General features: G+C 34.3%; 3 protein-coding genes across 4 annotated transcripts; 2 read left to right on the top strand and 1 right to left on the bottom strand.

Moving 5' to 3' along the window:
* Positions 1 to 4,080: 4,080 nt before the first annotated feature.
* On the top strand, positions 4,081 to 7,126 carry LOC133313463 (probable cinnamyl alcohol dehydrogenase 1). 2 transcript variants are annotated; one of them, XM_061514838.1, is made up of 7 exons: positions 4,081 to 4,185; positions 5,064 to 5,164; positions 5,401 to 5,514; positions 5,593 to 5,823; positions 5,985 to 6,270; positions 6,377 to 6,527; positions 6,634 to 7,126. In XM_061514838.1, the coding sequence occupies exons 2-7, from the start codon at positions 5,076 to 5,078 to the stop codon at positions 6,828 to 6,830; spliced, it is 1,068 nt and encodes a 355-aa protein (XP_061370822.1). In that variant the 5' UTR covers positions 4,081 to 4,185; positions 5,064 to 5,075; the 3' UTR covers positions 6,831 to 7,126. The 2 variants fall into 2 exon arrangements, with proteins under 2 accessions (XP_061370822.1, XP_061370823.1); XM_061514839.1 differs by lacking the exon at positions 4,081 to 4,185 and having other exon boundaries at positions 4,194 to 5,164.
* An 837-nt stretch (positions 7,127 to 7,963) lies between these two features.
* Positions 7,964 to 10,389, bottom strand: LOC133313474 (U3 small nucleolar RNA-associated protein 18 homolog). The gene is made up of 2 exons (XM_061514860.1): positions 10,228 to 10,389; positions 7,964 to 9,736 (listed from the first exon to the last, which is right to left on the bottom strand). Exon 2 carries the CDS (start codon positions 9,713 to 9,715, stop codon positions 8,039 to 8,041), a length of 1,677 nt encoding a protein of 558 aa, XP_061370844.1. The 5' UTR covers positions 9,716 to 9,736; positions 10,228 to 10,389; the 3' UTR covers positions 7,964 to 8,038.
* A 685-nt stretch (positions 10,390 to 11,074) lies between these two features.
* Positions 11,075 to 13,355, top strand: LOC133313480 (L-type lectin-domain containing receptor kinase IX.1-like). The gene has a single exon (XM_061514867.1). It carries the CDS (start codon positions 11,252 to 11,254, stop codon positions 13,319 to 13,321), a length of 2,070 nt encoding a protein of 689 aa, XP_061370851.1. The 5' UTR covers positions 11,075 to 11,251; the 3' UTR covers positions 13,322 to 13,355.
* The last annotated feature ends 686 nt before the right edge of the window (positions 13,356 to 14,041 follow it).

Here is a 14,041-nt window from a genome sequence, read left to right on the forward strand (position 1 = left end):
AATTATTAACATAATTATTGTAATTTAGAGATCAATTAAGGTAATTTTATATTTTCGGTAATAATTTATGTATAAATCAATGCTTTAAAAGTTTAAATTCATATTTTTTATTCCAACGTCAAAAGTTCAAATTTTAAAAAACAATCCATGTAACTATTAATTTTAATTCAAGAATTAGTTTTATAATTATATTTATAGTGACCATTTTTCCTTAAAATCTTTTATATTTATCTTTGTTATTATTGAATTAAAATTAAATTAATAGCTCTCACCTCATGTCATTTTATAATTATTAATTTGATTTTGATCAAATAATAATAAAGTAATTTAAATAAAACTATAAATGTAATCTACTTTATATTTATAAAGCTAGTAAGTCAAAAATAATAAAATAAAAATAAAATCAGAATATTTTATTTAAAATATCATTCATGTTTCGTGATTAATGACATATGCTATAAATATTATTTATGGTGACTAAATATCCAGGCTAAGAGATAATAGCCAAGCAAATGGAATATTCCAATACTATCGACCATATATGATTGTAATGTTGAGATCTAATTAAAAGCGAATACTCCATATGAGTTAGCTACTAAAATCATATGATAGAGTGGATTCAAAAGAGTAACAAATATAGGAAGATATCTTGGAGCAATGATACATCATGGTAGAGTTACTAAAAATTTATTTGCTGGTATAGTTGAGAGAGTTAAAGAAAGATTATCTAGCTGGTAATCCCAGTCTCTCTCTCAGGCGGACAGAGTGATTCTTTCCCAATCTGTGTTGTCTACTATGCCGTATTACTTCATGCAAAGCAATATGATTCCTAAAGCTATCTGTAATAAATTGGAACAGCTCCAAAGAGCCTTCATATGGGGTGATACAAAAAGGAAGAAACATATGCATCTTATTGGTTGGGACACAATCACAAGACCAAAAGCAGATGGAGGGCTGGGGTTGAGGAAATTACAAGTAATGAATGAAGCTTTCTTGGGAAAACTAGTTTGGAATTTTGTTAATGATCCTGATCAGCTTTGGGTGAAGGTACTAAAAGCTAAGTACACAAACTCATCCAATAATCAGACTGATTTAACTTGGAAGAATGGTAATTCTCGTCTTTGGAAATTTATGTGAGACGTTTGGAATAAGCTTAAACCCAAGCTGGTTTGGGATGTGGGTGATGGATCTTCTGTTTTATTTTGGGAGGACCATTGGGTGAACATTGGGGGAAAACTTGCAAACAGAACTATTACTCTAATTTCCCCAACAGAGGCTGGTAAGAGAGTAATTGATTATGTTACTCATAATGGAACTTGGGATTGTGAGAATATATCTAATTTTCTTCCTGATGATTGTGTTCAAATTATTAGAAGCATACTTCCTCCTCATGAATCTAATGGTATGGATAAAAAATGGTGGAATTTAATTGGATCAGATGAAGTTTATGTGAAAAATATTTATTTTACATTGCTAAATCAAAATAGTTCTAATGGTATTGACAGAAAATTCTGGTCAGCCATTTGAAATTTAAATGGGCCCAATCGGATAAGTTTGTTCCTTTGGAAGACTGCTCATCATCGTCTGTCAACTAGGAGCTTCATGGCTAACTTTAGATTGTGTCCTCCTAGCTGTCCTATTTGTAATTTTCATGAAGAATCCATTATTCATATGGCACGTGACTATCCTAAGATTAAAAAAGTTTGGTCTAATCTTTTGAGGCCAAATTTGATAAATGATTTCTTTGATACTGATTTAGATTCTTGGCTTTCCTTAAATATTCAAAATGTATCTATTTTGTGCTTTGATGCCCCCTGGTCGTTGGTTTTTGCTGTTACTGTTTGGTTAGCTTGGCAGTGGAGAAATAATCAGGTGCATGATGTGGAAAATAATGGGAAAGCATACAAGGTGCAGTCCATTGAGAGTCTAGTCTGTGAGTATACTCAAGCCTGGATAACTTCTAAGGGGACAAAGCTGACCAAGAATTACATTTCTGTTCCTATTTGATGGGTACCTCCAGACACAGGTTGAGTGAAATTAAACACGGATGGTGCAACCGGGAGTGATGGCAAGGGTGCTTGTGGAGGAATTGTAAGAGATGAAAATGGTTTTTGGAAAGAAGGGTTTGCTTACTATATTGGCTATTGTTCAGCTTTTGTTGCAGAATTATGGGGCGTTCTCAAGGGTCTCGAATTTGCTTGGACTAGAGGTTGGAGACGCTGCATCCTAGAAAGTGATTCAAGCTCAGTTATCACTTTTCTCTCCAGCAGTGGAAGAGCAGCTCGAGAGTCTCGCTTAGTGACTCGGATTCGAGCATGGTTACAAGAGAATTGGGAAGTTCACCTGGTTCATGTTTTTATAGAAGGAAATAGTTGTGCAGATTGACTTTCTAAATATCCTTTAGACTATACCGTTGAGAATAATTATTGTATTTTTTCAAACCCTCCCCCTGGTATTTGACTTTTGTATTGGGCTGATTTATCTTTGTCTTGTAATTTCAGAACGATTTTATTGAACTGATCTCATTGGGGTGTTGTTGTTAACCCCCTTAGATTACAAAAAAAAAAAGCGAAACTCAAAATGATAACCTAATTAAAAAAACTGAAATATAATTAAAACTAAGATATTAACGTTTTTCATATAACTTCAAAATCATATCGTTTAAGAGATTGAAAAGAAATATAAGATATTATTTAAAATACTTTATATATTTTTGGGGCAGGATATACTTACCACCAAAAATATTTATCATTTTTATAATCAATCTAATCACCTTTGATTTTCGTCAATCTAACGGTTATAATTTATTAAGAATTAATAATTAATTAATAAGTACAACCCAATAATTTCCAAAAAAGTATAACCATTAGATTGACGGAAATCAACGGTGATTAAGTTTGTTGTAAGGGTGGTAAACATTTTTTGTGGTAAGTATATCCTTTCCCTTTTTTTAAATCCCAAAATAACAAATTTAATTTTAAAATTGCAGGAGAAATATATATTTTTCTAAAATTAAATAATTTTTTTTATTTTTATTTTTGAGAATTGACTAGATTCAATTAATTTTTTGTTAATTGACTAGATTCAATTAATGATGTAATGGGCAACTAAAACAATAAATATATGTTTGCTGATGATTATTTAAAAAAAGCATCTAAGAAATTAATTCAAGTACATAAAAACATTTAAAATTCTTGTTTAGGACTTTCAGTGTGTTTGGAAATATCTCTCTTTTATTATTTATATTTAAGGATGTTAAAAAAAAAGAGGGAGTTAAATAATTTTATCTTTTTAATACGAATATTGACTGCTAAATATTCATTAATATATATTTTATAATAAAAATTAAAAAAGTCACATTAATATTGATCTTTATAATTATAAAAAACACGGGTACTAAAATAATAATAATCAGTGTTATTAAATTGGACCGACCGGTTGGCCGAAAATTGGCCCATCAACCGGTCTGCCGCTTAGTAATCTATCCGGTATTGACCCAGTGACCCGGTTATAAATCGTGTTTCAACGGTAAATCGGTATCGATTTTCTCTTCAAATCGGTTTTTCAAAATTAATTATAAGATATTTTTTTACTAAAGTGGGATTCGAACCCAACACATTGTAGCGAGAAGAGCCAACATCATGGGTTGTATAAAATGCACATTTTAATATATTTATTATATAATTATTAAATTAAGAGAATTATTTTAAATATTGCATGTAATAGGATTCGAACTCGTTGTACCGAGGATACACAACATAACAAATATCACTAAACTACATCATATTATTGTTTAGATAGCACCATTTAAAATATTTATAATATAATTAAGTATAAAATATAAATTTATATATATATTCGATTCGCGCGATTCAACCTGTGACCTACCAATTAAATTATTAACTCAGTGACCCGATGCTTCAACTGGGTCAATTACCGATCGAGTTTAATAACATTGATAATAATATCGTTGGATAAGAAAAGAGGGCCAGTTAGTGTCTTAGTGACGTGGTGGATGATCAGATTGCTTTGACTTGTACAAAGAGTTTATGTAGTGTAAGTTTCTTTTGACTTTGGTTAGCTGAAACTGAAACATAAGACAGAAACAAAAGGAACCACAAACAAAGGAAGGGCCATTCACTTAATCTTCCTCTTCGTCTTTGTGGATCAGTTACACTCACCCAGGTGACTCTGTTATTTTCTTCTTCGTATCTCTTTGCGAAATTAAAAACAGCTCCCAATGAACTCTTTTGACTAATTAGAGATTTACAATGGGCCATTACAATGGTGTTATTATATCATCAAATTCTTATTCATTTCGGGGATTTTTTATTTAGCTGCTTGTGATAACTGAAGAGGAAGATGATATCATGCTTTGCCATTTTATATTAGTGAAATTTCAGAAATTTTTAAATTCTCTGTTGATTTATATTAGGGTTTAATAGATTCATTCTATTTTGTTTTTTATTTGTCCCTTTTTCATTGCTTGATCTATGATTTGTTGGCTTTTGATTCATGGTCTTCCTTTTTCGGTTTTTTTTTTTTTTTTAAATGCTGCTGGTTTTCTTAATTTGTGTCCGTTGATTGCTCTGCTTTTGGTTTAACTCTTTTTGCACATCATGTTGTATTTACATCAAAATTAAGAATTGTTTCATCTAAAAGGCTCATACACTTGTGAGTTGTGACTCTTCTGTACAAAAATGAAAACAATCTTGTAGTTAGTGCCTGAGGTAACAGTTAACATCTGGTATTTGCGTGAGTTTATGACTCTATAGGCAATTGGGTTTGAGTGAGTTTTGGTATTAGCATTTTGCAAACATCAAACAATTTTCTCATCTACAGCTTTGATATTGATGACTGGGGGCTATATTTTTCCTGTAATTACACGCTTCAATCCAATCTTTGCAACATTTTTTTTACGTCTACGGCAATATGGCACTCTCTGTCCCCAACTTTCTCTTATTATTAGAAATTACATGAGGATAATGACCTGTAAATTGATGCATAACTTCCTTAGATTAGTTTCATGAAAACTAAACTGATAACTAATTGCATTGTGGTAGAGTATAAAAATTATGAGTTCCAAAGGTGTCAATGAAGATTGTCTAGGTTGGGCAGCAAGAGATGCATCTGGAGTTCTATCACCTTACAAATTCAGTCGCAGGTATGTAGCTCCCATTCCACTTTGTAGAATGGAGTAACTGTTTTATATAAATGTTCATATTCTTTTTTCACGGCTTCTATTTAACCCCAAAAAAAAAAAAAAAACATTTTTCATGGCAGTCTTCTTAAGTTTACTAATCATATTTGTCTTTTCTTGGGATAAAGATTGAGTTGCTGCCTTCCTTCTTTCTTTTCTTTTTTTAATTTCTTGACAATATGATAATGATGATTGCTCAGGACTCTTGGAAACGAAGATGTTTATATTAAAATCACGCATTGCGGTGTTTGTTATGCTGATGTAGTTTGGACAAGAAATAAACATGGCGACTCAATGTATCCTGTTGTGCCTGGGTACGTGGACTTATTGTGCTGTATGGGTGAGAATCATATTTACTTAAGCTAATCTATCTGTGACTTTCTTTTCATCAGACATGAGATTGCTGGGATTGTGACAAAGGTTGGTTCCGATGTCCACCGTTTCAAAGTGGGTGATCATATTGGGGTGGGGACTTATGTCAACTCATGTAGGGATTGTGAGTATTGTAATGAAAGACTAGAAATTCACTGTGTCAAGGGTGTAATTCCTACTTTTAATGGTGTTGATGTTGATGGTACAATTACAAAAGGAGGATACTCGAGCTCCATAGTAGTCCATGAAAGGTGAACTTAATAGATACGTAGATGCCAATTATGTATCAACTATTCTGAATTTTATGAGGTCCTCTCTTCCTAAATTATGAGCTTTAAAAGTACTTGTTTGATTTCCTATTAAAGGCATGTTATTGCACCAATTCATTTCATATTTGGTCTTGCATCTGCAGGTATTGCTTCGTTATACCCAAAAGCTATCCATTGGCTTCAGCAGCTCCTTTGCTTTGTGCTGGAATTACTGTTTATACTCCAATGATGCGCCACAAGATGAATCAACCTGGTAAATCTCTAGGGGTGATTGGTCTTGGTGGCCTAGGTCATATGGCAGTGAAATTTGGAAAGGCATTCGGTTTGAGTGTGACAGTTATCAGCTCTAGCATGTCCAAGAAAGAGGAGGCACTGAGCCTGCTTGGAGCAGACAAATTTGTGATTTCATCTGATCAAGAGCAGATGATGGTAAGTATAACATAAAGTATCTACGACACAATATTTTCTTCTGGTCATGAAGAGAATATTGATATTGATGGCTTATTTGTCAACATTGATGGTGATTCCTATACAGGCATTGGCTAAATCGTTGGACTTTATAATTGACACGGCATCTGGTGATCACCCGTTTGATCCTTACATGTCATTGTTGAAGACATCTGGTGTTTTAGTCCTAGTTGGGTTCCCAAGTGAAGTCAAATTCAGCCCTGCAAACCTTATTCTAGGTATGTTGCTTTTGAAGTATGGAAGGTTTGTTGGAAAGACCAGTTTTTTTTTTCTTCATGTAATTCATTCATTGAACCTCTAAATATGCATTCATCTATTCGACAGGAATGAGGACTGTTTCCGGAAGTATTACAGGTGGTACAAAAGATATACAGGAGATGATTGACTTCTGTGCTGCAAACGGGATTTATCCAAATATAGAAGTGATTCCAATCGAGTACGCGAATGAAGCTATTGAGAGGGTCATAAATAAGGACGTGAAATATCGGTTTGTGATAGATATTGAGAACTCCCTAAAATAATTCTAGAGAAATAGGAGATTTCTTCCCAAGTTAGACATGGTTGAACTTCACCTTGTTCGATACAAATTGGATCATCAGAGGTCTTCAAGACTTGTACTAAAGCCAATTGACCTGTCCCTGGAAACTCTTTGGTTATGCTTATGTTCTCTTAACAAGCAGAAGTAGCCTGCAATTTTTAGACACCTTAATTGCCTTTATGTTGTATTGAAGAAATTTTTCTTAGAAAGTGTTCAACTAATTTGGGCGAAAAGTTCTAATTTTGATTGTTTGCACCTGCAGTTTGCTAATGAATGGAACAAATAAGATGAATTAGTTATTTACAAGAATTCAACCCACAAAGTTGTTAAATCTCATTGGATGGTTACCACTTGAGGCCTTGAGCTAAAATTTATAATTATCTATTTATTACGTGACATTTGAACTTATCTACTATTCAAATGTGTGTTTTAGTTGTTGGGATATTAATTAGAACTTATAAATTCCAGCCTCTATAGATTTAAAATTTTTAGATTCCAGCACCCTAATAGTGTACCAAAATAATCAACTTTTTTGAATTACGACAATATTTGATTTGAATAAAAATAAATAAATATTAATTTTAAACTATAATATTAAAATCTTAATAGGAAAAAGAAGTTAAAGTCCAATAAAATTGCATTGGTGAGTGGTGATTGATTTTTCAAGATTGAAAATGATGTAATGTTTTGTAGTTTTACCCGACCTTTATAAAATACTAAGCGAATTCTTAAATAGGTTCATGAAAAATTTGAGCATACCTAATCTTATTTGAGAAATTACAAATGTTTAATGTTTCTCAAAGACAAATGTGAGTAGTTCTTTAGGACTAATATAACTGATATTTATGGTCTATAAAAAATAAAGTGAAGTTTTTGCATTTTCAAGAATTAATGTGTCAGCTGCCAAATTTATTAAGGAGAAGCTCAAGAATAAATTTTAAAATCTTAAGAATAAAAGTGCATGGACTCCTTCGGTAGTTAATTTTCCTTTTTTAGGTTTTCTTAATTCCTCTGCATCAAAAAATAAAAATAAAAAAATGAGAAAAACCTGAAGCTAGGTTACTTCAAAGAAGAAACATATAAAGCTTCATTAATTAATGATAAAATACAAAGTCAAGTCTCAAAACTTCCGAGAAAAAAATAAAATACAGGAACAAAACTCTCAAACCCTGCCAGAATATCAAATCTACCTTATGCATGATGGTAATGGTGCAACTTGTACAATAACACTTTGCCTGAAGCGTTTCCCACAGCCATGAAACCACCACCGGGACTAAAATCCATACAACGGGGATAGTGCAGGCTAGTATTTGGCGGTGGCCAGTTGGAGAACACAGTATAGGATGGGAGATGTATTAATTTTAAACTGCTCCTCTTCATGCTTGAACAGATTGCTAATATTTGAGTGTCATGATTAAATCTCATAAAATCCACTTTCGTAGTCAAATTCTCAATGGTTTTGATAGGTTTTCTCTTGCCTCCTAGAAATTCCTCTCTATTGTAAATATTCACAATTCCACTGTCTGAACCAGCTGCAAAATGTGCCCCGCCTGGAGAAGTGCAAAGAGCTGTGCTGTTTATGCAACCTTCATCAACACCTTTATGTATGCAAGTCCTTGTTCTCAGATCCCAATGGTAAACCTGGCCATCTCCACCAGCGCTCAACAACTGGTGTCCATCCTCAGCAAAAGCTAAGGAACGGACTGTTCCATTCATCTTTAGAGTACCAACTAATTGCTTTGTTTTTGTTGAAACCAACAAAATATAACCTTCATTACCCACAAAGGCTATCATTTGAGAATCAGGAGACACCTCAAAAACTTCCAAACTCTTCTCTTCCCTACCAACCAGAGGACCTATTTTATCAGCTCTAGCCTTAACCAAATCAAAACTATAAAAGAACTTTCTTCTTCCTGATAATATAACCTGAGACCCATCCGGCAAGAAAGATGCTTTTCGAATGGGGCAATCTTCAAGGAAGATGCTTTGAATTTTGGTGTTCCGTTTGCCATCAATTTGAAAAAATCTAAGCTTCCGGTCCAATCCTGTAGCAAGAAGCAGCTGAGCATTTCGATGGAACTGAACTGAATTTATGGGACCATTAGAAGGATCCTGTATATTTGCATCTACAAGTCTGGAGTATTCAATATGTCCCGGCAACAATTTTGAGCTGTTCTTCAAAACCAGGTCTTCATTTGTTCTGAGAATATCATCCACATCCTTGTAACCACGGCTCAAAACAGCTTCATTTTCTTCATCTGTTAACTCATCATCAGAAGATCTATCTATTTTTGACCTTGAATCAACTTGCGCCCAGTCAGCTCCTGGGTTCAGCTTTACATGCTGAGCCCTCAGTCTTGACACATACTCTGAAGCAGAGATCAAACTCTCGTCCTCTTCCTTCCTCAACTTCCTTAATCTGTTAACTTTGGCTATGTTTACAGTGGTTTTTTCTTCTTCGTCATCCACCCACACAGGTTTTCTTTGCAAAGCATTGTCATCATCATGACTTTCCTCTGAGAGGTAACCACCTTCCTCATAAACAGAGAGGACACTATCTGCAGAACGGTCAGTGAAGAACAAATCAGAACCCTTTGCAGTATTCCCGGCTTCCACTTCATTATCCCCCTTTCCAAATTCAACAGAGGAATAGAGAGACCCAAACAAAAAGTTCTCTAGCTTTTTAGCTTCCCTCACTTCTTCCATTACCGACTGTTCTCCCTTGCGATCTCGCTTCCTCTTCTTCACTTTTAGGGTATCAACATCATACTCTTCCACATCTTCAACCTCTTTTTCTTTAATGTCCTCCTCCCCTTTGGTGTTCTTGACCTCATTTTTAGGGCGAGCATTTTGAGATATTAAACTCATATTAAATGAAGATCAAGCAACCTGAGATTGGAATATAACATGAGAGTATTTCATGGAGGATACCAGTTATCTGGGCATGCATGGATTTACCAATATAGCAACAAGACAATAACAAACCGGAATGATATTACAATCACAAAACAGGTAACACAACGATTGTGGAAATCAAACGATGAGTAGCACAATTAAATAATTTTGCATTATGTCGGGACCAGAAATTGCAGACAGGGAAGATGAGGGTTTTGGGAACTTTTCTCTATATTCCATGAACGCAAAAAACAGACCTATATACAACCGTAAGGGTTAGATACAGCAAAGTTCAAACAGAAATTGAAATGAGATAAATGCAAATGAAATTACACAAAAGACAGAATAACCCGAAGTGCATACTACATGAAAATAATAACCAAAAGTTTGCCACAACAAACATCAGAAATCAATAATAATGTTTGGGCTCTTTATGCACTAGTTTGTTACATATTTGCCATGGATTCTCAAAGGTGTGGCAGTACCTTGATAATCGCAAACTTCAACCGAGAATCACCTTTCGAATTCGACTTGGCGCCGGTGTCTGAACCACGGTGTGACGACGGTAGGGTTTAGGTTTAGGCGCACACTGCAGCTTTTAAGTTCTAGTTTGTGGTTTTAGCAAATGGATTGGGCTTTTGCTCTTTAATCTCGGCCGTGAATTTCAACTGGGCTTTGTCACGTGCAAAACTACGATTTTAACACTCCTCTTAAACTTTTTTTTTTTTTTTTTAATAATTGTCCTCTTAAACTTTTGAGCATTAAAAAAACGGAGTTTTTCAACCGAAAAAAAAAAAAAGAGTAAATTTTTTCCTTACACTCACATAAAATAAGAGGGACCCACGATAAAGAAAAGATTAATTCAACCTACGATTAACAACACTTACTCACTAATATATAAGTGGGGTAGAAAATTTTTTTCTGAAAATAAAACATAAATATTAAACCCTTATAAAAAAGATTTAATATTTTTTTTTTTTACAACATAAGAAATATCAAATCTTGTAAAAAATAAGTTTTAAATTTTAACACATAAAATTTGTGGAACCCATATAAGAAGAAGAGAAAAAGAGAAAAATTAGATCTTACACACTTCCAAACACTTTTTTTTTTTGGTTTCTACACTTCCATACACTTTTATGTGTTAGAGATAATATGTTCTTCTACCATAAAAAAAGAAAAAGAAAATTACTATCTTGCTGCATGAAATAATTTTTGTAAAGTAAGTGAGATCCACGAAAAAGAAAAAAAAAATCGTGGATCTTTTTTGTGAGCACCAAACAATTTTAGTTCGTGTAAAATGAGAAATGTGTTGTAGGCTATCGTCTTTTAAAATAAATAAAAAAATAAAAATCTAAGAAGACAAGACAAACTAGAAAACTACGTTTAACAAAACCAGTGCTGAAATTCAATGATATTTGTAAAGAATTTGACTTTACAAAACAAAACTGACAATCTAATTAACTACCCACGGAAATTTGTAAGTGCAAGGCATCTATTCCATGGTCCATGCCATTTAGATTATCCCTGCATCACACATCCTCGGCTATGGCGGCATGTCAATACACTAAACGTATTCATCTACTTCCTTATTTGGAGATAACCATAATAATTTTGTCTTTCATAATTCCACAGGCATCTCTATTAGACTTCAGCTATCAGCAATTTCTCAACAAGTATGATACCTTAAATTTTGAAGGAGATGTTTATCATGACAAGGGATTCCTCCAACTCACCAAGTATGAGAAAGACAGTGTTGGCAGAGTCACATATTACAAACAGCTTCATCTTTGGGATAAGGAATCAAGAAAACTCACAGACTTCACTTCCAATTTCTCCTTCATTATCAATGCACCAAACAAAACCAGCCTTGGAGATGGCATCACATTCTTCCTTGCCAGCCCCAACTTTCCACTTCCTGTCCCACCAGATGGAACTGGTATTGGCCTTGTGAGCCGTCAACAAATGCAAGATCCAAATTACCCTAATCAGCATCCATTTGTAGCAGTGGAGTTTGACACCTTTTGGAATAAATTTGATCCTCAATATGACCATGTAGGTGTCGATATTAAAACCGTGAGAAGTCCTTTCACTGCAGAATGGTTTAGTATTAAGGATGGTAGAGTATATGATGCCCAAATTAGCTATAATTCTTCTTCACACAATTTAAGTGTTATCTTCACAGGATATAAGGGTAATATCTCAGTCAAGCAAGACTACTATCACGTAGTTGACTTGAGACAGGTTCTACCGGATTGGGTTGAGTTTGGCTTCTCTTCAGCAACAGGATTGTTATATGAAATACATACACTTTGCTCATGGTCTTTTAGTTCGAATTTGGACTTGGAAGTGCATAAGGATGAAAGCAAGAAGAGGCTGGTGATTGGGCTGTGTATTGGTTCAGCTGTTTTAATTGTTGGTTTGGGATTAGCTTGGCTTATGATGTTGAAAATGAGAAGAGGCAAGGAAGATGGCGTGGAACTTACTATGGACGATGATTTTGAAAGGGGGACTGGACCTAAGAAATTTTCCTATGATGAACTTGTTAGAGCAACTAACAACTTTGCAGAGGAACAGAAGCTCGGACAAGGAGGTTTTGGTGGAGTCTACAAAGGATTTATAAGAGAGTTAGATGACTATGTTGCAGTTAAAAGGGTTTCACGGGGATCTAGACAGGGTGTGAAAGAGTATGCATCTGAAGTTAAGATCATTAGTCAACTTAGGCACAGGAATTTGGTGCAGCTCCTTGGATGGTGCCACAAGAAAAATGATCTTCTACTTGTCTATGAGTTCATGTCAAATGGAAGCCTAGATTCCCATCTTTTTGGAGGCAAAAATCTCCTAACATGGGCAGCAAGGTATCACATTGCTGCAGGCCTAGCATCAGCATTATTGTACCTACATGAAGAATGGGAGCAATGTGTGATTCATAGGGACATCAAATCAAGTAATGTTATGTTGGATTCAAATTTCAATACAAAGCTTGGAGACTTTGGATTAGCCAGGCTGGTAGATCATGAGAAAGGGTCACAAACAACAATTTTAGCTGGAACATTAGGATATATGGCCCCTGAATCTGCTACAAGAGGCAAAGCTAGTAGAGAATCCGATGTATACAGTTTTGGTGTTGTTGCTTTGGAGATAGCCTGTGGAAGAAAACCAATTGAACTAAAAGCCAGGGAAGAACAAATCCTTATGGTGGAATGGGTTTGGGAACTCTATGGCATGGGTAATCTACTAGAAGCAGCTGATCCAAGATTGTGTGGGGACTTTGACGAGCAAGAAATGGAAAGGTTAATGATAGTTGGCCTATGGTGTGCACACCCAGATTTTATTTTGAGGCCTACAATTAGGCAAGCAGTACATGTTCTTAACTTTGAAGCTCCATTGCCTAATCTCCCATCAAAGATGCCCAAACCCACCTTCATTGTTCCTTCTATTACTGCTCCTGCATCTTCAAGCACCCCATCATCTAATGTTAATGCTATTGAACTTACTCGAACCGACCCTTTATCTAGTAGCTCCAACACTTGCTTTTCACAATCCAACACATCTGCAGCACTTTTGCACACATATTAAGTTGATATATATGTAATTTGTTTTTTAACTTGTAGCCCTTTAACATAAAATATGTAAAAGGTGAAGTTACATATAATCTCCATTTTACATCTATTTTCATTAATATGTCATCTTTCTAAAAGAGTAAAGATTTGATTGTGTAGGGTCCGTATTGATTTTGTTACTCAATAAACAAAATATTATGTATAAAGTAGTAGCTTTCTTTGTAATCTCTGATTCTTTCTGTGTTGTTGAAATGAATTTCTATTTACAACATCTGCATGGGATTGATATGCATTGCTTAAAAAAGGTTACTGCTTTAATGTTAAAAGCATCAAGATACATAGCTGATAATGAAGCACCGAAACTTTCAAATAATAGCTGTAACCAACGTATATGCGTCGGATTATTTCTTAATTTGTACATAAATTACATCAAAATCTTCTTTTGCATAAATTGACTTGGAATCTTATAAATCATAATTTTCACATTCGGTCTTTTTAAGTTTGGTGCAGATTGCATTTAAACATTCAATAAAACGGAAAATTGATTGCTTCTGTGATGGGAAAAGGTATCTGAATTGCATATTACCCGTAATAACAAAGTCTAATTTTCTGTCGTTATGCACTAGTTTGTTACACATTTGCCATGGATTCTCAAAGGTGCGGCAGTACCTTGATAATCGCAAACTTCAACCGAGAATCACCTTTCGAATTCGACTTGGCGCCGGTGTCTGAGCCA

This window comes from Gastrolobium bilobum, unplaced genomic scaffold (genome assembly GCF_033153095.1).
Source record: "Gastrolobium bilobum isolate Gb01-03AN ecotype WA unplaced genomic scaffold, APGP_CSIRO_Gbil_v1 utg3603, whole genome shotgun sequence".
NCBI lineage: Eukaryota > Viridiplantae > Streptophyta > Magnoliopsida > Fabales > Fabaceae > Gastrolobium > Gastrolobium bilobum.

Bases quoted from the DNA above. Each gene is read 5' to 3' on its own strand.
- LOC133313463 (XM_061514838.1), top strand. From the start codon at position 5,076: ATGAGTTCCAAAGGTGTCAATGAAGATTGTCTAGGTTGGGCAGCAAGA. The intron at 6,271-6,376 runs GTAAGTATAACA...ATTCCTATACAG, and splicing joins CTGATCAAGAGCAGATGATG to GCATTGGCTAAATCGTTGGA. The intron at 6,528-6,633 runs GTATGTTGCTTT...TCTATTCGACAG, and splicing joins CCCTGCAAACCTTATTCTAG to GAATGAGGACTGTTTCCGGA.
- LOC133313474 (XM_061514860.1), bottom strand. From the start codon at position 9,715: ATGAGTTTAATATCTCAAAATGCTCGCCCTAAAAATGAGGTCAAGAAC.
- LOC133313480 (XM_061514867.1), top strand. From the start codon at position 11,252: ATGCCATTTAGATTATCCCTGCATCACACATCCTCGGCTATGGCGGCA.